This window comes from Eretmochelys imbricata, chromosome 1, assembly GCF_965152235.1.
Source record: "Eretmochelys imbricata isolate rEreImb1 chromosome 1, rEreImb1.hap1, whole genome shotgun sequence".
NCBI lineage: Eukaryota > Metazoa > Chordata > Testudines > Cheloniidae > Eretmochelys > Eretmochelys imbricata.
Window position 1 is genome coordinate 355,995,753 of NC_135572.1, and position 21,502 is coordinate 356,017,254.

The 21,502-nt window shown below is 68.6% G+C and overlaps 3 protein-coding genes across 7 annotated transcripts in view; all 3 read right to left on the reverse strand.

Annotated features, from left to right (window-relative positions):
• Window positions 1-3,325: 3,325 nt before the first annotated feature.
• SPMIP1 (sperm microtubule inner protein 1) lies at window positions 3,326-5,145 on the reverse strand. The gene is made up of 2 exons (XM_077807925.1): window positions 4,603-5,145; window positions 3,326-3,541 (listed from the first exon to the last, which is right to left on the reverse strand). The coding sequence occupies exons 1-2, from the start codon at window positions 5,012-5,014 to the stop codon at window positions 3,432-3,434; spliced, it is 522 nt and encodes a 173-aa protein (XP_077664051.1). The 5' UTR covers window positions 5,015-5,145; the 3' UTR covers window positions 3,326-3,431.
• Window positions 5,146-9,459: 4,314 nt separating this feature from the next.
• Window positions 9,460-11,030, reverse strand: ATP6V1F (ATPase H+ transporting V1 subunit F). The gene is made up of 2 exons (XM_077807926.1): window positions 10,798-11,030; window positions 9,460-10,237 (listed from the first exon to the last, which is right to left on the reverse strand). Exons 1-2 carry the CDS (start codon window positions 10,953-10,955, stop codon window positions 10,036-10,038), a joined length of 360 nt encoding a protein of 119 aa, XP_077664052.1. The 5' UTR covers window positions 10,956-11,030; the 3' UTR covers window positions 9,460-10,035.
• A 2,879-nt stretch (window positions 11,031-13,909) lies between these two features.
• FLNC (filamin C) overlaps window positions 13,910-21,502 on the reverse strand; it is a 60,281-nt gene continuing 52,688 nt past the window's right edge. For 4 of the 5 annotated variants that reach the window (XM_077807933.1, XM_077807932.1, XM_077807931.1 and 1 more), the window contains 9 exons: window positions 21,239-21,361; window positions 19,648-19,917; window positions 19,199-19,336; window positions 18,472-18,587; window positions 17,843-17,975; window positions 17,260-17,436; window positions 16,580-16,798; window positions 16,108-16,317; window positions 13,910-15,660 (listed from right to left, as the gene is read on the reverse strand). In XM_077807933.1, coding sequence (XP_077664059.1) covers window positions 15,473-15,660; window positions 16,108-16,317; window positions 16,580-16,798; window positions 17,260-17,436; window positions 17,843-17,975; window positions 18,472-18,587; window positions 19,199-19,336; window positions 19,648-19,917; window positions 21,239-21,361 — 1,574 coding nt within the window. In that variant the 3' untranslated portion in view covers window positions 13,910-15,472. Of the gene's footprint in view, window positions 15,661-16,107; window positions 16,318-16,579; window positions 16,799-17,259; window positions 17,437-17,842; window positions 17,976-18,471; window positions 18,588-19,198; window positions 19,337-19,647; window positions 19,918-20,654; window positions 20,898-21,238; window positions 21,362-21,502 lie in introns of all 5 variants that reach the window. The other variant, XM_077807927.1, reaches the window with a different exon arrangement.

The window sequence follows — 21,502 nt, forward strand, 5'->3', positions numbered from 1 at the left end:
GGCGTGGGGACCAGAGTGCCCGCCTAAGTGCCCCAGGGCCCGGCTGCCCCCTGGCGCTGCCCGGGAGGTGGGACGGGATCCTTGGGGCAAAGATCGGGCCAGGCAGGGGGTGCAACTCCGGGGCAGGCTGGCACCCCACGGGGCGCTGCGCCCTCTGCCCTGGCCTGTGCGGAGCTGGGGGGTGGCTGGGTCCCACTCTGGGCACTCTCTCCAGCCCCGTGGAGGCTCCGTTCCCCTGCCCTGGCAGTGCCAGGCCCCCGGAGCTCCCCGGGCAGGGCTGGCACAGCTGCTCTGTGCACCTGGAGAAGGGGCCACTCCTTGCCCAGCTGCCCCCTCCCCGGGCTCTCTCAGGTTCGGGTTCAAGCCCCCACCCCGTCTCCCCCCAGTTCCAGGAGCGACTGTCCATCGCCAGGCACAGGACGGTGGAGAATCTTCTGGGGAGACCCCAGCCCGCTGCGGAGCCTCAGCTGCAGGCAAGGGCCCTTCTGCTGCCCAAGGGGGGTGGGGGGTCCAGCCTGGTGTGGGGTGGCGATCACCCCAGAGGGTGGGGGGTGGGATCCAGCCCAGTGTGGGGCTGGGGGGAGATGATCACCCCGGGGGGGGAGGTGGGAGCCAGCCCAGCATGGGGGCAGTAGGAAGCAGTTGCCCCAAGGGATGACGGGGGGGTGGGATCCAGCCCAGCGTGGGGGCAATAGGAGGGCCGGGGGGGGGCAGTGGCCCTGGGGGTCAGGGCACAGATGCACCAGCAGTGGCAGATGGCAAGACCCTGTTGGCATCTCCCTAGATGGGGCAGGGGGCTGCCTGGGGCTCAGGGAGGTGGCCTGCCCCCCTGCCCCGCTCTCTCTGGGGCGCCGCTCCTCCACGCTCGAGGCTCTTGGCCGGCCAGGGCAGAAGTCCCCAGGCGGCTGGCTGTGCCCGGGGGGCAGGCTGGGTGGGGCAGCGTTGGCTCAGCCTGGCCCGTCCCCCTGGCAGGAGGCCCGGGCACAGCAGAGGGAGGCGCTGAAGCAGCACCTGGAGCAGGTGAAGTGGGCGCGGACGCACGGCATGCAGGCCAGGGGCCACAGGCAGGTGCCCGTGGGGAGCGGCATGGCTGGGGGGGCGGGGGGGGCAGAGGAGCAGTCCTGCAGCATGGGGCCGGGGAGCCGCTGGGGTGCCCTGGAGTCTCGTCTCTCGCTCCAGCCCACTGGCTGCTCCGAAGCAGGGCTGGGGTCCCTGCCATTCCCTCACGCGCCCCCCGCATCTCTGCCTGGGGGCAGGGGTGGCCTGGGCAGGAGGGGGTCGGAGGGGAGTGCGGCTTGCGGGAGGGGGTCGAGCAGAGCAGCAGGGCGTGTGGGGCCAAGACCCCCAGCTCTGGCCTGGGCCATCCCACCCCTGTGCTGGCTGTCCTGCCTGCCTCCCCCCAGGCTCATTCTGGCCCCAGGGTGCCCGCCCTGGCTTGCCCCAACTCTGGCCCAGACTGTCCAGTCACAACCCCACCATTACCCTGCTCCCCCAGGGCTGGCCGCCCCTCTCCTGTGCTGCCCCAGGGCTGGCCGCCCGTCCCCCGGGCTGGCCCAGGGCTGGCAGCCCCTCCCCCGTACTGGCCCAAGTTGGGCCAGGCTCTCTGGCCCCACGCTGACCCATGCTGGTCTCTCCACAGGAACACGCTGAGTTTCCAGGAGCTCTTGGAGCCGCTGGTGGCACCGGGTGAGGAAGGCAGCGACCTGAGCCCGGCTGGGAAGGCCTGAATATGGGTGGGCATGCAGGGATGGGCAGCCCCCTCCCCTCGCTCCCAGCCCGGCATTGCCCAGCCGTCAGGGGGCCGCCAGCACACAGCCTGTGATGAAGTGGGGGATTTGCGTAACATGTTGTATGAATAGTTTGTGTGCCTCAGTTTCTCCATGTGTGCAGCATGATTAACTAGGTGGGGGGACTCAGGTGTGAGCATCTCGGGCTGCCTGGCCAGACGTTGTGACCGATTTTGCCGGAAAGACAACAAAGGACGGAGGAGGGGCAACTGGGCATGACTGGGGGTGGGGGGTGGGCTGTTGGCCGCAGGACACTCTCCAGGTTTGGGACTCGGGGGACAGCCCAGGGCTCTGGCCCCCCCAGATGGACTTTGCTGAAGGTTCCTGCTTTCTGGGCTAACAAACTCTGTTCTCCGCTGTGTTCCCGACCACTAATAAACCTCTTGTGTCCCACGCTGGCTGAGTCCCTGCTGGCTGCGGAGTTGGGGTACGTGGCCCCATTGAGGGTGTGTGAGGCTTCCCCAGGTGTCCCAGCCAGGGGGACTCACTGTGGGGAGCATGGATGGGGGGGGCTGAACGCTCCGAGGTCAGACCCAGGAGACGCTGTACCCAAGGGGGCTTGCCCTGGTGAGAGCACGCCCTGAGGGGTGTCACACTGCCCCCAGGGTCCTGTCGGGCCCCCCCTGAGAGCGGGGCTGGAGCCCCGAGCGCCTAGGGAGTCCAGGGAGCCAGAGCCACCCCACAGCCTGCTGCCCAGCCGCCCTGGGCTTTGACTGAGGTGGGGCAGACACCATGGCCGGGTGTGTACAGGGCTGGCCCCATCCTTCTTGGCTCCCCCCATGCTCACCATGGCTCGGAGCTGTGGGGCTGGAGATCCCGGAGCGTGGGGGGTGCTGTGGGGCTGGAGATCCTGGAGCGTGGGGGGGCGCTGTGGGGCTGGGGCACAGGGAAGGACAGGAGCTGCAGCTCAGGGGCCATTCCCAGGGACTGGAGAGGAGGCTCGGGGTGCTGTGGGGCTCAGGCCCCCCTTTCCCCCATGGTGGCTCTCGGGGGGGTCCCCACCAAGAGGGCGAGGGACTGCCGGTGAGGACAGTGGGCAGCCACCAGAGATCCCCAGTGGATGGAGACACTGGCTAGGCAGGGGAGTCCCCTGGCGCTGCCGGGGGCCTTGGAGAGGAGCCCGCAGGACTGTGCAATGGCTCTGCCCACGTGCAGCCCAGCCTGGCACAGCCTACAATAAAGTCACCCACCCTTCACCTTGGCACGGCCCTGGGGCTGTTACCATGAAGGACATGCCAGGCCCTGCTGGCTGCCTGTGCCCACCCTGGACTCGCCGCAGGGCCTGGTGCCCAGCCTGCCCCTCACCGGCTGCCACTCCCAGAGCCTTGACCCTGCTTGGAGGGGCCCTGGCAGCCACAGGCTGGGCACTGGCCAGGCAGGGTCAGGCTCTGCCAGAGCCGGGTGCCAGGCCCAGCTGCCTTGGCATGCCGCTTTGCACAGAGGCAGTTAAAGGGGAGGCCCCTGGGCCCTACATTTGGTTAGTGCCCGGCCGGGTGGGTGAAGGATGCACAGAGCCAGCAGGGCAGCACCAGGCGGTCGTGTTAAGAGAGCCCAGCGTCCCAAGCAGCCAGCGTGATCCAGGGGTGGGGGGACTGGCCCAGTCCCAGGCCCAGAGCCCCATGGCGGTGGAGGGGGGTCGGGCTCTCACAAGGCCACATCGCGTGGGTCCAGCAGCGAGAAGACCCCATTCTTGCGGAAGAAGCTCTCGATGCGGCACTTGGGCGACGGGGGCACGTAGACGTTGGTGACTTTCCCTGGGCAGAGACACAAGGGAAGGGCGGTGAGCTGGGGGGGGGCAATGAGCTGGGGGGGGACAGACCAGAACCCCAGACCCCCCCCACCCCCGAGCTGACTCATTGCCAACCTTCCCCCCCCCCCGGCAGCACTGGGCTCCCACGATCTTGCTTGGTGAGTGTCCCCTGGCACAGGGGTGACCCCAGAGCGCCCCCACTGCATGCCCAGCGAGCCAAGAGGGGACCTCGGCTTTAACCCCAAGCCCTGGCGCCCCCCCCGGGCAGAGCTGCTCGCTGGGCTATTAGCCGGCAGCTGGTACTCCAGCTGGCAGGGGTGAAGGGCTGGGGCATGAGGCCACCGTGGGCAGAGGAGTTGGCTTGGGGGGCAGCTGGGGAAGCTGTTGGGCCAGTCTGGCTGGGAGCCCTCCACCCCCGGGAGGCGGGCCCAGAGCATGTGAAGGCTGAGGGGACATGGTGACTGTCATCGCAGTTCCAGAGCCCACGTGGCACCTGGCTGCAGCTGCAAAATGCTGAGAGCCTGGTGGGCTTTGCTCGGGGGGTTGTCACAGCTGGTGCTGGGCCGCAGGCCAGGCCCCCTCAGCACTAGAGCCTCCTGGCCAAGAACCACGGCCCTGCCTCTTGAGCCAGAGGGGAATCTCCATCACACCCCAGCACTGTAGGGCCTATGACACACAGCAGACGAGATCTCATCCCATCCAGCAGAGGGCAGGGCTGCCCCCACCCCCAGGTCATTAGCACAAACCCAACCTGTGCCAGCCAGGTGCCCCGACACCGTGGGGGAAGGGGCTGGGGAACCCCCGGCCCACAGCGCCAGCCGCAAGAGATTTGCCGTACGCAAACGAGCTCAGGCCGGCTGTGCTGATTGGCCCAGCCCGCCGCGAGGTCACAGCCGGCGTCATGGCGCCGTTCCGGAGGCACTGCCCCGAGGGGAGAGCGCCACCTCGCGGAACCCCCCCCCCCCCGCCAGTGCAGCCCCGGGCTATGGGGCGAGACGGCCCTGCGGGCACAGGCGGGAGGCGGGGGCAGGGCTCTGCCCCCCAGCGCCCGCTGCCCCGGCTCACCCATCTGCCAGCCGTAGAGGAAGTTGGTGGTGACGGGGGTGTAGTACTTCTCCTCGGGCCCGCGGGTCGTGCGGAGCCGCAGGTACCGCCGCCGGCCCTCGCCGTCCTGGGAGATGCCCTGGTCCAGCAGCTTCCGCACCTCCGGCGCCACGGGCTTCATCTCCCCCTCCGGGATGCCCGGGGCGGCCCCGGCGGGCGCCTGGGGCGGCCGCTGGGCCTGGGCCACGGGCGCCGGAGACCGGAGGGCGGGCAGCTTGAGCGGCTCCCGGGCGGCCCGGCGCCGCTGCTCCTGCTTGGCCCTGACGGACGCCCCGAAACGCTGGCGCCAGCGGAAACGGAGCCGCAGCTCCTGGAGGTGCCGTTCCTTCCAGAACTCCTGCTGCTGCGCGTCCATGCTCAGCGGGCGCGCCATGCTGGCCCCCGGGCGCCCCCGAGAGAGCTGCGGGGGGCCCCCTGTGGCAAGGCTGAGCTGCGCCCCGAGGGCCTCCTGCACCGGGTACCCTGTGGGCACAAGTCCGGGGCTCGGGTCCCGTCCCTGCTGGTACCAGGGGCAGCTGTGTTGCCATGGCAGCCGCATCACACCCCTGAGCTCACAGAGGCCGGGGGCAAGGGGCTGCCTGGCACGGACCCGGCTGCTGCCCTGCTCCGGGGCCCCAGCAATGGCTCCAGGGCAGGGACGTCTGAATCTCACCCGGAGCAGCCCCCCAGCGGTGCCCTCCATCAGCAGCGGCTGCCCGCGGCCCCTGCTGGCCAGCCCAGGGGGCACTGAGCCTGGGCATCGCGCTCACATGCTGGCTGCCCCCGTGGCACCTCGGTGAGTGGGGGGGGGGAGACCAGCTGCCCCAAGGATCAGATGGGCCAAGGCTGTACTGGTGCTGATGGGAAAGGGGGGGATGCTCTGGGAGTCACACCCCCCCCCCCCGGTGACATTATGAGTGTAATATAACATCTCATTGAAAGGTGACAGGGCCAGAAAGAGTTAATTACCTCCCAGCCTGACCCAGGGCCAGACCCCACCCCAAACCGCACCCCCCCCCGGGATCCCACCCCCTATCCAACCCCCCTGCTCCCAGTCCCCTGACTGCCCCGACCCTTATCCACCCCTCCCCGACAGCCCCCCAGGGACTCCCACGCCTTATCCAACCCCCCCTGTGCCCTGACCGCCCCAGAACCTCCACCCTATCCAACCACTCCCTGTCTCCTGACTCCCCCCCAGGGCCCCCTGCCCAACCCCCCCACTGCCACCCCCTTACCATGCCCCTCAGAGCGGCAGGAGCTCACAAAAGGGGGGACAGCGGTGGACGGGCAGGAGCTCAAGGGCCGGGCAGGATGGTCCTGGGGGCCAGATGTGGCCCACGGGCCATAGTTTGCTCACCGCTGGGTTAATGGATAAATGACCCTGTGCTAATTGCCAGGATGTTTGGGAGAAGGAAAGTTAAGCGTATTGTTTTCTCAGGCCAAGAGGCTGCAGGAAATGTATAAAAACCCTGGGACAGGATCCTCCTTCATCTCAGATCTGCTTTGGGTTCAGGAGGGGGAAACCCTGAGCCATAAGGATGGAGATCCCCAGTCACTGACCGGAGTCACCCTGAATATGGACATTGGGGTACAGCCTCTGGCCTATTTCTAAAAGGACTTTTGGCAACTACAAACTCCCCATCTCTGCTCTGTATCTGGACCTCAAGAAATTGAACCCAAGTCTGTCTGTATCTTGATCTTTCAACCAACTCTCTCTTTTCTTTTTAAATACATTTTAGTTGACTTAATAAGAATTGGCTGTAAGCGTGTATTTTGGGTAAGATCTAAGTTATTATTTGATCTGGGTCTGGGGCTTGCTCCTTCGGGATCGAGAGAACCTTCTTCTGTCACTGGGGTGTTGGTTTCCATAACCATTCGCCCCCATAACGTGCGGCGCTGGTGGGGACATTGGTGTGTCTGAGGGAATTGCTTGTGTGACTTGTGGTTAGCCAGGGGGTGAGACCGAAGTCGGGCCGGCTTGGCGCCTTAGTAATAAAGGACACTGAGCTCTGGGCTGTGACTGCCCTGCTCTAAGCCATTGGTCCTGAATTGATACTCTCCGTCGTGTCCCCCATGAGCTCTGCAGTGGCCTGGTACAAAGCCCAGCCCCTTCCCAGGGGCTGCAAGCTCCTGCCGCTCTGAGGGGCATGGTAAGGGGGTGGCAGTGGGGGGGTTGGGCAGGGGGCCCTGGGGGGCAGTCAGGAGACAGGGAGTGGTTGGATAGGGTGGAGGTTCTGGGGCGGTTGGATAAGGCGTGGGAGTCCCTGGGGGGCTGTCGGGGAGGGGTGGATAAGGGTCGGGGCAGTCAGGGGACTGGGAGCGGGGGGGACAAGAGGCTACAAGCCCCAATGGATTAAACCTGGGCCCGTACTTGTGGCTGTTAGAATACCCCCCGCCCCACAAGGACTTGCAGAGGGATCCAGAGCAGATGGCACCCGCCAGCAGATGCCAGCTCCAGGGGGCAGGTGCTGTGCTTGGGGTGGGCGCTAGCAGCCCAGACTCCTGGGTTCCCAGCTCTGCCAGACTGACCTTGGCCGGGTCAGTGCTGGCTGCAGGTATTTGGGGCCAGGATCCAAGGTTCTGCTGGGGGCAGCCTGAGGCTGGAAGGAAGCAAGCTGTGCAGAGGGCAGGGGGTCCCCCAAAGGCACTGCCAGCTAGGCAGGGGGCAGATCAGTGGCATACAGGAAGCTTAGGCCACCCTCAGAGGAAGCAGCACGGGGTGATGCAGTTCAGATAGCAGCTGGATAGGGGGGCTCTTGCCCCACTAGGAGGGGTCACCCACCTGGGGTGCCCCTCAGGCTCATAGACTGGGCACAGCCCCTAACCTGAATGCCCCACAGGATGGGCAGTGAATGGGGTGGGGAGGGGGCGGCTGGGAGCCAGAGCAGACAGGCTCCCCGGCCCCTGGTTCCCCAGGGCTCAGGGGCCGTCTCTGGCTCTTGACACACAAGCTCAAATCAAGTCCCCCAGAGCAGCACATGCCACATGCCCCAGGCTGGCACCTCGGGGGCTGGGGAAGGCTCTGTGTTGACAAACTCTGGGACAGGGCTGGCAGCACCAGGCCGTGGAACTGGCGAGGCCCCAACGCCCCTAGAGCCTGGCTGGTGGGCAATGCCCCAGGGCAGAGCATGCCCCCTAGAGAGCACCTGGGCTCCGCTCGGCCTGCCCAGGGAGCGAGGAGCAGGGGGGCATCATCACTGCACCCTCAGCTGGCCCTGGAATGGGGGTGGGCTGCTGGGCTTCCCTAGCAGGACCCGCCTGAGGGCAGACCCAGAGACCCCCCCCTTTGTGATCATCTCCCTGACCCCAGCCCAGAGCCCAGCTCAGCTCGCTGTATAAACCATGCCACCCCCAGCCCTGCTGAGCTGTGCCAATGGTTAATTCATTGGCCCTGAGCCAGGCCCCCCGGGCCGCGCTGGCCCCAGCTCAGTGTCCTCCTGGCTCATCTGCCCAGGCCGCTCTAGCGCCCCCCTGCCACGCGGGCACCCTGTAACACCGACTGTGGAAGCTCCTGGCCGGCTCCCAGCACCCCGGGCATAGTGGCCTGGCTAAAGAGTCCCAGCACCTCCCGGGCTCTCCCTCCGCTCTGCAGCAGCAGCCGGCCCACACGGCTCAGCATTTCCACCGCCCCAGCCCTGCCGGCAGCAGCAGGGTCCCCCTGGGTCTGTCACGCTCTGTGCAGAGCCAGGTCTGGGCAGGGGACAGAGAGCTGCCCCCAGGCAGGAGGGCAGGCCCAGAACCAGGCTGGGAGCGGCCCCGGCCGGCTGGAGCTGTCCCATGCGGGCAGGGAGCTGGCACAGGCCAGCTCCTCCCGTCAGGGCTCTGCCCAGCATTGCAGCCAGCTGGGACATGGTGAAACTGAACCCGGGAGGCAGGAAGCAGCCACCAAGGGAGGGAGAGGGAGAGGGAGAGAGCCCGGGGGCAAGGAGACAGCAGCACCCATATTCAGCGGCCCCTCCTCCCGTTCAGGAGCAGCAGATTCACCAGCCACTGGCACTCCCCACCCAGCGCCTGCGTTCATGAACTAGCTGGTGCCACCGGCACGGCCAGGCTGGAAGGGCAGAGGGCATCACCCGCTGGTCAGCTACCGGCCCAGCCGCGGCTCCGCAGCCGGTTTCCCTGGGGCCGTGGCAGCCCACGCGCAGCAGCCAGCGAGCGCAGCGCGGTCAGCAGGGGTGCAGGTCGCTGCACGTCCCTTCGCCCGCCTAGGTCAGGGCCAGGAGCCAGGCCAGCCGGGATGCCGCCCGCCTAGGTCAGGGCCACCAGGCCTCGGGCTGGTGCTGAGGACAAGGGAGCTGCTGGCTCCTCAGAGCCGCATGCGGGTGAGTCGCAGCCACTTCCCCTTTCGGGGTCATGGGACGGGCTCATAAGCAGCCCCCCCGCCGGGGACAAGCCAGCGCCTGCCTGGGGAGGAGGTTTGCTGGCAGAGCGTCACTGGGAGCGAAGGCTGGTGACTGCCGAGAGCCGCCAGCCTCCGCCAAGGGCAGGTGCAGGAGAGGGGGCAGGTGTGTGTGTGTGGGGGGGGAGGTCAGGATTGCACGCACACCCCCATCTCCACTGTGGGCAAGTGACCGGCCTAACCAGGGAGCTCCTGGCAGGCGGGAGAATGCCACTGCAGCGAACCGGGAGCTGGGCTGGGACTGGCCCCGGCCGGCAGGAGCTGTCCCGGACACGCAGGGAGCTCAGCACAGGCCAGCTCCTCAGCCTGGCTCAGTTTTAACCCCTCGCCCTCCAGCTGAGCCCCCTCCCTGCTGGTGCTCTGCCCACACCGGGACCTTTGGGGCGCAGCCCGGCTCGGGAGGGCGTCTGCCCCAGCACAGAGCACAGGAATCGGGGGGGGGGGGGGGGGGCTCCTCTGCTTTAATGTAACAGCTCAACCGTCACAGGAACATACACAAGGCGGATCCGCCGGCAGCACACGGAGGGACAGGGGGAGCCAGGGCTCTGGGAAACGGGAGGGGTGCAGCCGAGCCAGGGGCATGGGCCAGCTCTGGCACCCACCTTGCTGCTGCCCCCCATGCCAACTGGCACACAGCCCCTGCCCCCAGCACACAGGGGCTTGGGGAGGGTTCGGGGGCAGCAGCATGGATTGGGTGCATTTGGCCCTCAGCCCCACAGCTGGTGGGAGGCCCCTGGAGCCCCAGAGGGGGTCAGAGGAGCAGGGTGGGGAGGACAGCCACGTAGGCCCAACACGCCCCCCTCCCCCCCCGGGAGCCAGTCTGGGCCCGGACGCCCCAGCACAGGGGGGCTGCAGCAATTCAGCCCTGGGGAGGGGCAGATGCTGTTCCGTGCCCCCGAAGCACGGCAGGAGCAGCCGCTCCCCCGGGGCTCAGCTGGGGCCCGCTGGGGCGACCGGGCCGGAGGCCGGAGGGAGGGAGGGAGCCGGCCGGGGCCCGGGGCCGGCAAGGCCAGCCCCTAGCGCAGGTCCTCGGCGGTGAACATGCCCCTGGCGCGGCGCAGGATGGAGTCCTTGGCGGCGTCGTAGGGGTGCTCCTTGGAGGGGATCTCCAGCACGGCGGGCAGCGAGCGGGTGTGCGCGTCCAGCACGTGCCGGATCAGCTCCGCGATGAACTGGTTGATCAGGATGATGCCGATGTCCTCGCGGCTCAGGAAGCTCCTGGGGGAGGGAAGCGGGAATGGGGGGGGCTGCACCAGGGGGAACTGACACCCCCCCCCCGAGCCAGCATCTGCCCCCCCAAACCATCACCTGCAGACCCCCCAGGGAACCAGCACCTGCACCCTCCACTGGATAAGCAAAGCCGGACTCCTGGGTCCCCCGCAGCTCCAGGGTCAGCTCCCCGCACCCCCTGGCTGCCCCCCCTCCGCGCCCCGGTGGTCCCGCCCGGCTCCCCTCCCTCCCCCGCGCCCCGGTGGTCCCGCCCGGCTCCCCTCCCTCCCCCGCGCCCCGGTGGTCCCGCCCGGCTCCCCTCCCTCCCCCGCGCCCCGGTGGTCCCGCCCGGCTCCCCTCCCTCCCCCGCGCCCCGGTGGTCCCGCCCGGCTCCACCCCCCCTCCGCGCCCCGGTGGTCCCGCCCGGCTCCCCTCCCTCCCCCGCGCCCCGGTGGTCCCGCCCGGCTCCCCCCCCCCGCGCCCCGGTGGTCCCGCCCGGCTCCCCCCCCCGCGCCCCGGTGGTCCCGCCCGGCTCCCCCCCGCGCGCCCCGGTGGTCCCGGCCGCGCACCGGAAGGTCTCCTCGATCTCGGTCAGGCTCGTGTCCTTCTCCACCACCAGGAAGTTGGGCTTGCGGTGCTTGTTGAGCTCGCCCACCCCGCCCAGCAGGAAGCCCGTCACCGTGTCCTCGTCCCCCATCACCGCGATCAGCTTCCCGCGCCCGGCCATGGCTCGACTCCGCCGCCGCCCGCCGCTGGCCCCTGAGACCCTCGGCGCGCACGGCGCAGGCGCGGCCGGCCCCTGCAGCACCCGCCTGCGCGTGCGCGGCTGGCTCCCCCGCCCCCCGCCATTCGGAGCATGCGCATCTCGCGCCGACCGCTGGGAGGCTGGCGGAGCGGTTCCACGCGTGCGCGGGCGCTGCTTGTGGCCTGCGGGCTCCTGCGCCTGTGCGCTGTGCCCCCCACCCCCCCGAGCTCGGAGAGAACCCAGGAGTCCTGCCCCCTCCCCCACTCTACCCCCCCAGACCATGTGACGAAGTGGGAATTGTTTGTAGTATTTCTTCTGGCGCTTGGCCGTGCCTCAGTTTCCCGGGTGTGCGGCTTTGTTCCCAAGCGGGGCAGGGCTGGGAGGACTCACCGGGGTGGCCCCAGCTGGCTGGGCCCTGGGCAGGCCCCCGAGCACCCGGTGCCCCCGGAGCGCCGAACCCCCCGCCCGGCCGCAGGGCCGGAGCGGCGGGAACAGGGCCCGGGGGGCAGGGGTGGGTGGATTCGGACCATGGACTGAGGGAGCCTGACCCCGGGGCTCCCTGCGGCCTGGCCTGGCTGGGCTCTGGGCTGCCCGAGGCCTCCTGGGCGGGGCGCCCGCTACTGCCTACACCCACCTGTGCTGCCAGCCGGGGCAGCGGTGCCGCAGATGCCGGGCGCGGGGCCAGTCCCCAGAGGCCCTGCACGGCTCCCCCGCGGTGGGACGCCCTGAGCAGAGCTCATGGGGGGGGAGCCTGGGGGGCTGCAGGCCCAGCCTCAGGGCACACTGAGAGGGGGGGGATTAGCCTGGAGGCCGTGAGCCCCCTTGGGAGTCTGCCCCACTGAAGGGCCCCTCCCAGAGACTGAGTCAAAACTGGGGACACAGCGCTGACCATGTGGGTCTACGACAGACCCCACTCCCCTCCCAGAGCTGGGAGAGAACCCAGGAGTCCTGGCTGCCAGTCCCCCTGCTCTAACCACTTGACCCCACTCCCCTCCCAGAGCCAGGGATAGAACCCAGGAGTCCTGGCTCCAGCCCCCTGCTCTGACCCGTCCGCTCCCAGAGCTCGTGTAGGGCCAGGCCCTCGTGCGCCATGGTGCGTGGGGTGTTGATTTGTGAGTGCTCAATTTGTGGGTGCTCAGCTGCCCTGGGGAACGTTTGCAGAGGCTCCTTTGTTCGCTGCCGAGCCAGGGCCTGGTTCTGAACCCCGCGGCGTCATTCTGCTCTGGGCGGCCCGACTGGCAAACCCCCGGGCAGAGCACTGCCTGGGAGTCTGGCGCACCCGCCCTACCCGGGGTGGCAGCCACTCCGGCAGCATGTGGAGCGGGAGGCGGGAACCCTGGGCCTGCACTGATGGCATCACACTACGGAGCCACCTGCCAGCAGGCCAGGGCCAGCCCAGGGAGCCCAGCTCAACCCCCAGCCACTGTGCATGACCCCAGCCTTGGGGGGGGGGCAGGTCAGAGGCACCTGGCTCTTCCCTCCCCCCCCTCGCCAGCTGGGCCACACTGCATTGAACTGTGCCAGCCACGGGGCAACCACCCCGGCTGTTCCCCAGCTCCTGGGGGGGGTGGGGGTCACCAGCTCTGGCTCCACAGGGCGGGGGACCCAGCTAATCCAGAGTAGCCCAGACCATAATTTGGGTTCTGGGTAGCCTGGTCCTGTGTTTAGGGCCCATGCCCAGCCCCCACATTAGGGGGCACCATGGGGGTCGGCTGTTGGCCCCATCTAGGGGGATCCACCCCCAGCAAGCTCCAGGAGCAAGGCACCACTTTTTGGCCCTGACCAGTGTCTGTTGCACCCGCTGTTTGTGCCAGTCTCTCGGCCTTCCCAATCTAAACCGGGATCCCCTGGCAAGGCACGGCTGGCTGCCCCATCCTTGGGGGGCTCAGTGCAGCTGGCAGCAGGGGCAGGAGTCGCCAAGCTGTGACGAAATGGGACTGTTCCTAATGTTTCCTCTGAATACTGTCGGGGTGCCTCAGTTTCCCCTATGCATTACTTAAGTCTCTAGGTGGTGGGATAAGGGGGGGTAATTGTTGCAGAGCACAGGGCCAGGGTACATAAATGGCCGACACTCTGTCTCCTGGCAGCTGATGGCCTGGGCCTTCCCCCCTGCAAGCTGAGAGCTGAAGGGTTGGAGAACAAAGGAACCCGGTGACCTCCTGGCCCGGGACAGGGACAAAGCCCAGAGGAGGAGGGTCTGGAGGGGGAGTCAGTTGGGGGCTGGCTGGGGACAAGGAGTGAAGTGCAGACGGGGTTGTCTGGCTCACTGCCCCCCAAAATGGACCCAGCTGAGGGGTCCTGTTCTCTGCACCTACAAGCTCTGTGTTAGACCACGTTCCTGTCGCCTAATAAACCTTCTGTGTTACTGGCTGGCTGAGAGTCACGTCTGACTGCGGAGTCGGGGGGCAGGACCCTCTGGCCCCCCCAGGACCCCACCTGGGGGACTCGCTGGGGGAAGCGCACGGAGGGCGGAGGAGGCTGAATGCTCCGAGGTCAGAGCCAGGAAGGTGGAAGCCGGGTGAGCTGTGTGTCCTGCAGACAGGCTGCTCCCGGAGAGGAGGCTCCCCCAGAGTCCTGCCTGGCTTCGTCGGGAGCAGTCCCAGAGCAGCACCCCGGGACGCCAGGACACCAGCCAGCCCCACTCTTGGAGAATCGGGGAGTGGGGGGGGGCAGGGAAGGGAGGGGATGAACCAGCCCGAGGCTAACATTACACAGGAGGGGGCCAGCCGCTCCGCCTGCCCTTCAGCTCCCCGCAGCTCAGTGGGTGCCAGAGCATGCGGGGCCCGGCTGGGTGGGTAAGACTTGGCATAGGGCTGGGAAGCAACGTCCCCAGGCCACGGAGGCAGCCCTGATACTGGGAGCGGCTGGGGCGGGGGCCTATCCTGTCGCCCCATCGTGGCCCCACGGCGCAGGACACACAGGCAGCAGCACCGGGCACATTAGCAAGTCACTTTATTTCCCTGGCAGGTGGCAGGCCCCGGCGCTCGGCAGAGAACGAAGCCGGGAGCGCCAGGGGCTCCCCTCGCCCGTACACACCCAGAGGCACTCACAGACCACGCACCGGGGCCGGGCACCCGGGCGGGGGTATTTTTAGGGTGTGGTTTTTTTCAAAAAGCATCAGAAGCCAGACAGCGAGTCGGCCACTGAGCAGCTCAGGGAGGCAGTAGGCAGCGCCAGAGGCCAAGGAGGGGCAGAAGGGCACAGCAGGCATTGGCCAAGGGCAGGGGATGACCAGACACTTACCAGGCCCCCAGCACCCTTGGGAGCTCCCCACTTCCCCAGGGCTTGGCTCTGCGGGCTGTGTGCATGGGGCCAGTGGGCTCCGGCCTGGGGGGTGGTGGGTATCACAGCTCACTTGGTTTTCCCCTCCCTGGCACCGGCTCCACGGCCTGCTGCCCTGGGCTCGCGGAGCAGACCCCAGACACTTCCTGCCCACTGGCCTAGCCCCTCTCAGCCTAGCCCCTCTCAGCACCTGTGAAGCAGGGGCCCCTCAATCTCCTCCTGAGCTGGGCTGGCATGTCCCTTGGTGGCACCCCCAACCAGCCCCTCCTAGGCACCTCCCTCGGTCCTCAGGGCTGAGCCTCTCGCTCAGAGTGGGGAGAGGAGCCCTAGGGTGCACACTGACCTCTCCCTCCCCCACCACCACAGCAGCTCACCCCTTGCCCACGTACAACCGGGAGCCCCAACCCTGGAAAGCGGCTTCTGCCCCTGGCCCTTTTCCTGCTCAAACCTAGCCTGTCTACAACCTCATCTGCCCTGTCATGCCCTGGGCCATGCTCTCTGCCAGTCTGTGCCCAGCCATGCCCTGCACCCATCTACATCCCAGCCATGCCCTCCTCCCCATCTGTGCCTGGTCTGCACCCCAGCCATGCCCTCCACCCCTTTTATGCCCTAGCTGTGCCCAACTGTGCCCAGTCTGCACCCTGACCATGCCCTCTGCCCTGCCAGTGCCCGCTCTGCACCCTAGCCATGCCCTCTGCCCTGCCTGTGCCCGCTCTGCACCCTAGCCATGCCCTCTGCCCTGCCTGTGCCCGCTCTGTGCCCTGGCCATGTCCTCTGCCCCTCCAGCTAGGCTAGTACTGGAGGAAAGCGAGAGAGGAAGTGATGAAAAACCACTATAAAAAGTTCCTCTCTTCCTTTCACCCAGTTCAATGCCCCTAACAGGGCCCCGCAGAGAAGCATTGTGGGCAGCTGGCTGGTGCCCCTGCAGAGAAGCATTGTGGGCAGCTGGAGGGCAGCCTCGCAGAGGAGCATTGTGGGCAGCTGGCGGGTGCTGTTGGACAAGAACAGTCCTTGGTGCCGGGCAGGACAGTGGAGTCCGTGGCTGATGGCTCTTCACCCGTGGACGGGACGGAGTTCGTGGGGCACCGGCCGGGGGGAGGGGGGGAAAGCGTGTGTGTGTGTGTGTGTGAGTGAGTGTGAGAGAGAGAGGAGGGGAAGGGGGTGGGCGCCTCGCTGTGCCCAGGGGAGGCGCCGCAGCTCCCGGCGCTGGCTCCTGGCTAGGGCACGGTGACCTGGTAGGGGCTGCCCGGCACGCCCTCGTCGCCCCATTTGAGGATGAGGACGTAGTCCCCCTTCTCCTTGACAGTGTAGGTGACGTTATACACCCGGTTGCCCATGTGCTTGACGTACACCTCCTCGCACGGCGTCTTGGGGCCGTGCACACCGACCATCAGCATGTTGGTGCCTGGGGGGGCAGAGAGCGCAGCTGGGGGTGAGGAGGAGAGCGTGTCCCGGGGGGGCAGGCTCAGCTTGGGCCAGGTCCCTGCAGAGCACAGTGCCCCCAGCACCAGAAACCCCATGGAAGCCGGGCAGCCACAGCGATGGAGGTAGGGCCCACGTCCTCCCCCCATATGCCCGCCCACCGTCCCCCCCAGCTCTCGGGGGCTCACGCTGACTCTCAGCGGTGCCCAAGGAGACCTGGTTGCTGAGTTACCTCCTGTGCCCCATAGAGCTCACCCCACATTAGCGCCCCTCCCCCAGCCATGTGACCCACTAATCCTGCCCCCTGCTGGACAGGCTCATCCCGTCCCCACTAAGCCCCATCCCTCTCCACCAGGTCCACCCCGGAGGCCAGAATCCGCCCTTCCCACTAGACCCCGCCCCATGAGGCCAGGCCCTGCCCCTCCCGTACCAGCCTTGCTGCAGTCCACGGTAAAGGTGTTCTTCTGGCCCACGAAGGCCTTGGTGAGCCCGGGCCCCCGGGCCACCACCTTGCTGGCGTCGGAGGAGAACTTGGGCATGGAGCTGAAGCTGCTGCCCACGGAGGACGAGGACTTGGTGACCGTCTCCACCAGGACAGTGGACGTCTCATGGAGGCTGTGGCCGCCGGAGAGACGTGGCCCTGGAGAGGGGCAGGGGGACACGTAACCAACCACCCCCACCCACGCGGTGACCCCCTTCTGGTCTGCAGCCTCCAGCCAGCCAGCCCCTGCTGCCTGAGCCCCACACCCACCTTTCACGCCCTCCAGCCCGACCAGGATCCTCCCCTGCACCCCAGCGGAGGGCATGGCTGGGACCCTGCCCCACCAACCATGCGTGGCCAGGCTCCGCCCCTCTCCCCATGCGTGGCCAGGCTCCGCCCCCCTCCCCATGCGTGGCCGTACCTGTGACCTTGGCTTTGAAGGGGCTGCCCACGATGTGCTGGGGGCCGCCATACTTGATGGAGATGAGGTAGCTGCCGGGCGCCATGGGCGTGTAGGTGACTCGGTGGCCCTCGGGGCACTCCTGGCAGTCCAGCTTCACCTTGGAGGGGCCGTCGATGGTGACGGCCAGGGCGCCCGAGCCAGCATTCACGGTGTTGACGAAGAACTCCGAGGACACACCTGGGACGGGACAGGGGTTAGGGGGCAGCGGGGGCAGGGCCTGCCGGACCCAGTCCCCGGGTGCCAGGAGCAGGGACCCTCCGCAATGGAGGGGCAGGGGGCTGCAGTGCCAGAAGCTACGCGGAGCCGGGGACAGTGAGGGCCATGGGTGCCCACAAGGGGGAGATACCAACCTCCGAGGGTTACACCTCTGGGTGTCGGGAGAGAGACGGGCACAGTCCCCCAAGTGCCAGCACACGTGGGGGCAGCCCAGGGCAGAGTGCCCCCTTCCCCAACCCACCCCACTGCCCGCTGGATCTCCTTGGCCGGCTCCCATCCAGGCTCGGGGACTGGCTCCGGCGCCTGGATCCCCTCCCTCGAGTGGTGCCAGGCCGGGCACAAGGGCACCAGCCGGTGCCGCGTCCTTCCCCCCTGCGGAGAGCAGCCGGCGGCAGGGTTGGGAGCGGGCCGCGCGCCCCTACCTGTGATGCCGCCCTCCAGGCCTGGGCCGTACGCCGAGACGAGGCCCGGGTCCCCGGCCTGGCTCTGCTCCCCAACGCGGATCTTGAAGGGGCTCCCCGGGATGTGGCGCCCGTTGAACTTGACGTCGATCGAGTGCACGCCGTTCTCTCGCGGGATGAACCGGATGGTGGATTTATCTGTGGGGGGAGCAGGGCTTAGAGAGCCCGGCCCGGCCCCTCACCAGCACCCGCCTGGCCCGGAAGACACACCGAGCCTCGGTGGGTCCGAGAAACCCGCCCAGCCCCTCGCCGGCACCCGTCCAGCCCACCCAAGGCTCAGGGGGTGTGAGGAACCCGCCTAGCGGCTCTGAGGAACCCGTCCGGCCTGGCACAGGCTGCCAAGGCTGCTCACTGGGGTCCAGCTAAGACGGCGCCACCCTCAGGCCAGTGACTGGCTCTGCATCTTCTGAGTCTCCAGGCCCCCGTGGGGCAAAACCGCTCCCGGCCCGGAGCCTTGGTGCAATCGCCCATCTGGCCAGCCCCGGGCACCTCCTCCTGCCCATGGCCCGACCCTCGCGCCTGCCCTGAGCCCGGGCGCCCTCACCGCTGTCCAGCTCCGAGATGTAGCACTCCTCCACCATGCCCGAGGGCGTGTGCACCTTGGCGTCGATCACGCCCCGCGCCCCGTTGAGCTGCACCGCGAAGGACGCTGGCTGGTTGACCTTTAACCCCGTCTCCTGCAACGGCAAGGGGGGGTGACGCCGAGGCCGGGGCAATGCTGGGAGTGGCAGGGGCCGGTTCCCGAGGGGAGGCCAGTGGAGCCTTGGGTTAACCCAGGGTGGGACCATCACCCCCCAGCACAGAGGGGGGCAGGGGGAGACCCACAGCAGTGGGCACGTCAAAGCCCTGCCCCCTGCTAAATCTGCCCCCCCGGACCAGATGGGCACATGGTCGCGGTTCTGGGGTCTTCCCAGGCTGCAGGGACCATGGCCCCAATGCAATCGCCCATCTGCTGAGGGGCCCTGGCGGGGGGGGCGGGGGGGGCTGAGGGTCAGGATTGAGGGGTATCGGCGGAGCTGGGAGGGGGACTTCAGGGCTGGGCTATCAGGGGGCTGCGAGTTGGGACTGAGCGGCCCTGGTGGGACTGTGGCTCGCATCCCTCTGGTGCCAACACTGTGTGCACTGGCCCCTGGCACCGAGCGCCCGCCCCTCGCCAGGCTGGCCACGTGGTACCTGGAGGCTGGTCACCGTCAGCCTGCGGGCGTCGTCGGAGAGGGAGGCCACCGGCACCACGAAGGGGCTGTCGGGGACATGCTCCTCGTTGAACTTGATGGACACCTCGTAGTCCCCTGGGGAGCAGAGCCAGTGGGACGGGTCAGGCTCAGGCCCGGCAGCCCGGGGCACCGGCGCAGCTCTAAAGGCCAGGCTGCCGACCTGTGCCGGGTCCCATGGGCCCAGGGCTGGCGCCATGACGGGAGCAGGGATTGGGTGCTGGCCCCAGGGCCACCGAGTCCCTGGGGGCTGAGTCCTGCAGCTCCCAGGCCAGGCAGTTGGCCCCGGAGGACCCAGAGAGCCGGCCAGGCCGGGTTCAAGGGGCCCCGCAGGCGGTGGGGGTCTGGGGGTAGAAAGGGGCAGCCTGATCGGGTGGGGGAAGGACTCCTTTGTCCCCCAAAGCTGCCAGATTGGGAGCAGGAGGCTGGGGGTGTGGGATGGCTGTGGGGACGTGCAGGGCCCTCCATGCCGGTGGGGGGACGCCTGGGAGCAATGTGCAGAGGACGAAGCCCAGGGATTGCCTGCCTCTGTACCGCCGGCCGCCCCACAGCGGGACAAGAGGGGTCCAACCCACGGGCGGCAGCAGCCCAGGCTATGGAGGACAGCCAGGCAGACGGGGGGCAGACGGGGGGTTGGCGGGGGGCTGGCGGGGCAGTGAGGAGCCAGGGCCCGGCCCCCCCGCACCCACCTGGCTCCTGCACGATGTAGGAGACTCCGCAGGAGCCGTCCTTCCGGTCCTCGAAGGCGATCTCGGCCTTGCTGGGCCCCTCGATGGCGATGGAGAGGCCCCCGGCGCCCGCCTCCCGCGTCCAGATGCTGAACTCGGCTGGGGGCAGAGCGCGCCGTCAGGGCGGGTCCTGGGCCCAGCACACCCTACACTCCAGCTCCCCTGGGGCCCCAGCTGCCCCCCAACGTCCCAGCCGCCCCCAAATGCCCGAGCTGCCCCCATCCCAATGCCCAAGCCCCTTCTAAATGCCCGAGCCACCCCCATCCCAATGCCTAAGCCCCCCCAAATGCCTGAGCCACCCCCATCCCAATGCCCAAGCCCTCCAATCTCTCCCCCCACCCCCAATGCCCCATGCTCCCCTCCAGCCCTGCGGGCTCTGGTGCCCACCCGGCGCAGTGCCCACCCCCTACCTGGCATTCCAGCGACGCCCCTCTCCAGGCCAGTGCCCCCAGCCCGCACCTTGTGGGCGCCCCCCTCGCCCATGGGCCCCACGGTGAACTGGAAGGGGCTGCCAGGCACGTGTTGCCCGCGGTACTTGACGTGGACGGTGTGGGCGCCCATCTCCTGGGGCACGAAGCGCACGCTGTAGGCGCTGTCCTCGCCCTCGATGATCTCCGCGTCGGCCGTCTGCCCCGACGGGCTGGTCACCTGGGCCGTCATGGTCGGGGCGCCCGCCTCGCCTGGGCAATGAGAGACGGGCGGGGCCGTCAATCAATCACAGCCCTGCGGCCCTCCCCCTGCCGCCAGCACTGCCATGCAGCCACCTCTGGGGCGGGGCACCACCTGTCTGACATCCGCAGACTTGACCACCCGCACGGCCCCAGCGGGCACAAGCTCTGCCTGCCACACTCGGGGGGTGCTGAGCCACAAGCTGGCAGGCAGCTGCGGCACCCGCCCCAGGGCAGTTTGGGACAGGAAGGAAGGAGGGTCCTGGGCTGAATGGGCAGGGAGTGGGCATGGAGTCACCTGCCCTGGGATCTGGGCAGGGTACCGGGGCTAACGCCCCCGTGGGGCAAAGAGCCAGGGGTAACAACGGCCAGAGATGGGGCCAGCAGCAGAGCGCCCCCTAGTGCCACCCTGGGGCATCGGGGCCAGCACTGACTGTGAGGGGAGAGCACCCCCTGCAGCACAGCGCCCCCTAGTGCCTCGTGGCTCGCACACCCGGAGGCGTGGAAGACACCGACACGTTTGCGTGGGACGCACCTGCAAACCCGATGTGCCCATGAGATCCCCAGCGCTGCCCCATCCTTTCTGCCTGCCCCGGCAGAGCCAGGGACAAGCTCCGGCTGCCCTGTGCATGACGGGGGGCAGCCGCCTCCCCCGGTGCCCCCAAGGGCAGGACGCCCCCCCACGGCTGCCATGCTGCTGTCCATGGATAAGGCACACATGTGGCCCCCGCCCCGTGCCGGGCACGCACCCTCCTGGGGCCGGGCGATGCTGCCGAAGGACCCGAGGCTCTCGCGGCCCAGGAAGTCGCCGAAGACGTTGTGGAAGGGGGCCCCGCCGACCTGCGTGGACTCCTCCACCCGCACCTCCCGCGTGGTCTCGCCGCCCCGCGTCTTGCTGATCTCGGTGCGCTCCGTGCGCGTGTACGTATGGCTGCTGCGTGTGAAGGTCCGCGTGAGCCGCTCCTGTGCCGACACCATCTGGAACCAGTTCCCTGCGCCACGCGGGGGGAGGGAATCAGAGCGGGGGGCGCTGGGCCCCCGCCCCCAGGCCTGGGCCCCCGCACGTCTCCCACTGCCAGGGGAGGGCCCTCCCCGTCATCTCCACCCCGGCCCCAAGCCCACCGAGGGCTGCGAAAGGCTCCCAGTCCTGGCCCCCCATCCACAGGGCTCAGCCTTCCTGCCAGGGGCCCAGGCGGGGCAGGCAGCCCCCCTCCCCCCCCCCCCGGACCCACATCAGTGTTCCCTCCTGCCCGGCTGCATAGGGCACAGGGCTGGGGGCCCCAGGCCAGGCCCTCGGAGCAGAGCTGCCCCCCGTTTCCCCCCCAGGCTGTACCTGGGATCTTGAGGTTGAGATCGCAGGTGCTGCCGATGCTGGCGATGGAGGGTGCCTGGCGCCGGCGCGTGATGCTCTCCTTCATGCGCCCCTCGCCCGTCACCTTCACCGTGAAGGGGCTCCCTGTACACGGACATGCCAGTCAGCCGCGCCCGCCCTGCCCCAACCCTGCCCGCGGAACCCGCCCCGCCCGTGGGGGGTGGCAGGGCGCCACGGGGGAGCCTGACACAATGCAGCCCCCGGCACTTCCAAACAACTTCAGCC

Excerpts from the sequence above, each read along its gene's own strand:
- SPMIP1 (XM_077807925.1), bottom strand. The coding sequence starts at position 5,014 with ATGGCGCGCCCGCTGAGCATGGACGCGCAGCAGCAGGAGTTCTGGAAG. Across the intron at positions 3,542-4,602 it reads CCTCTACGGCTGGCAGATGG|GGAAAGTCACCAACGTCTAC; the intron begins GTGAGCCGGGGC and ends GTCTCTGCCCAG.
- ATP6V1F (XM_077807926.1), bottom strand. The coding sequence starts at position 10,955 with ATGGCCGGGCGCGGGAAGCTGATCGCGGTGATGGGGGACGAGGACACG. Across the intron at positions 10,238-10,797 it reads GAGATCGAGGAGACCTTCCG|GAGCTTCCTGAGCCGCGAGG; the intron begins GTGCGCGGCCGG and ends TCCCTCCCCCAG.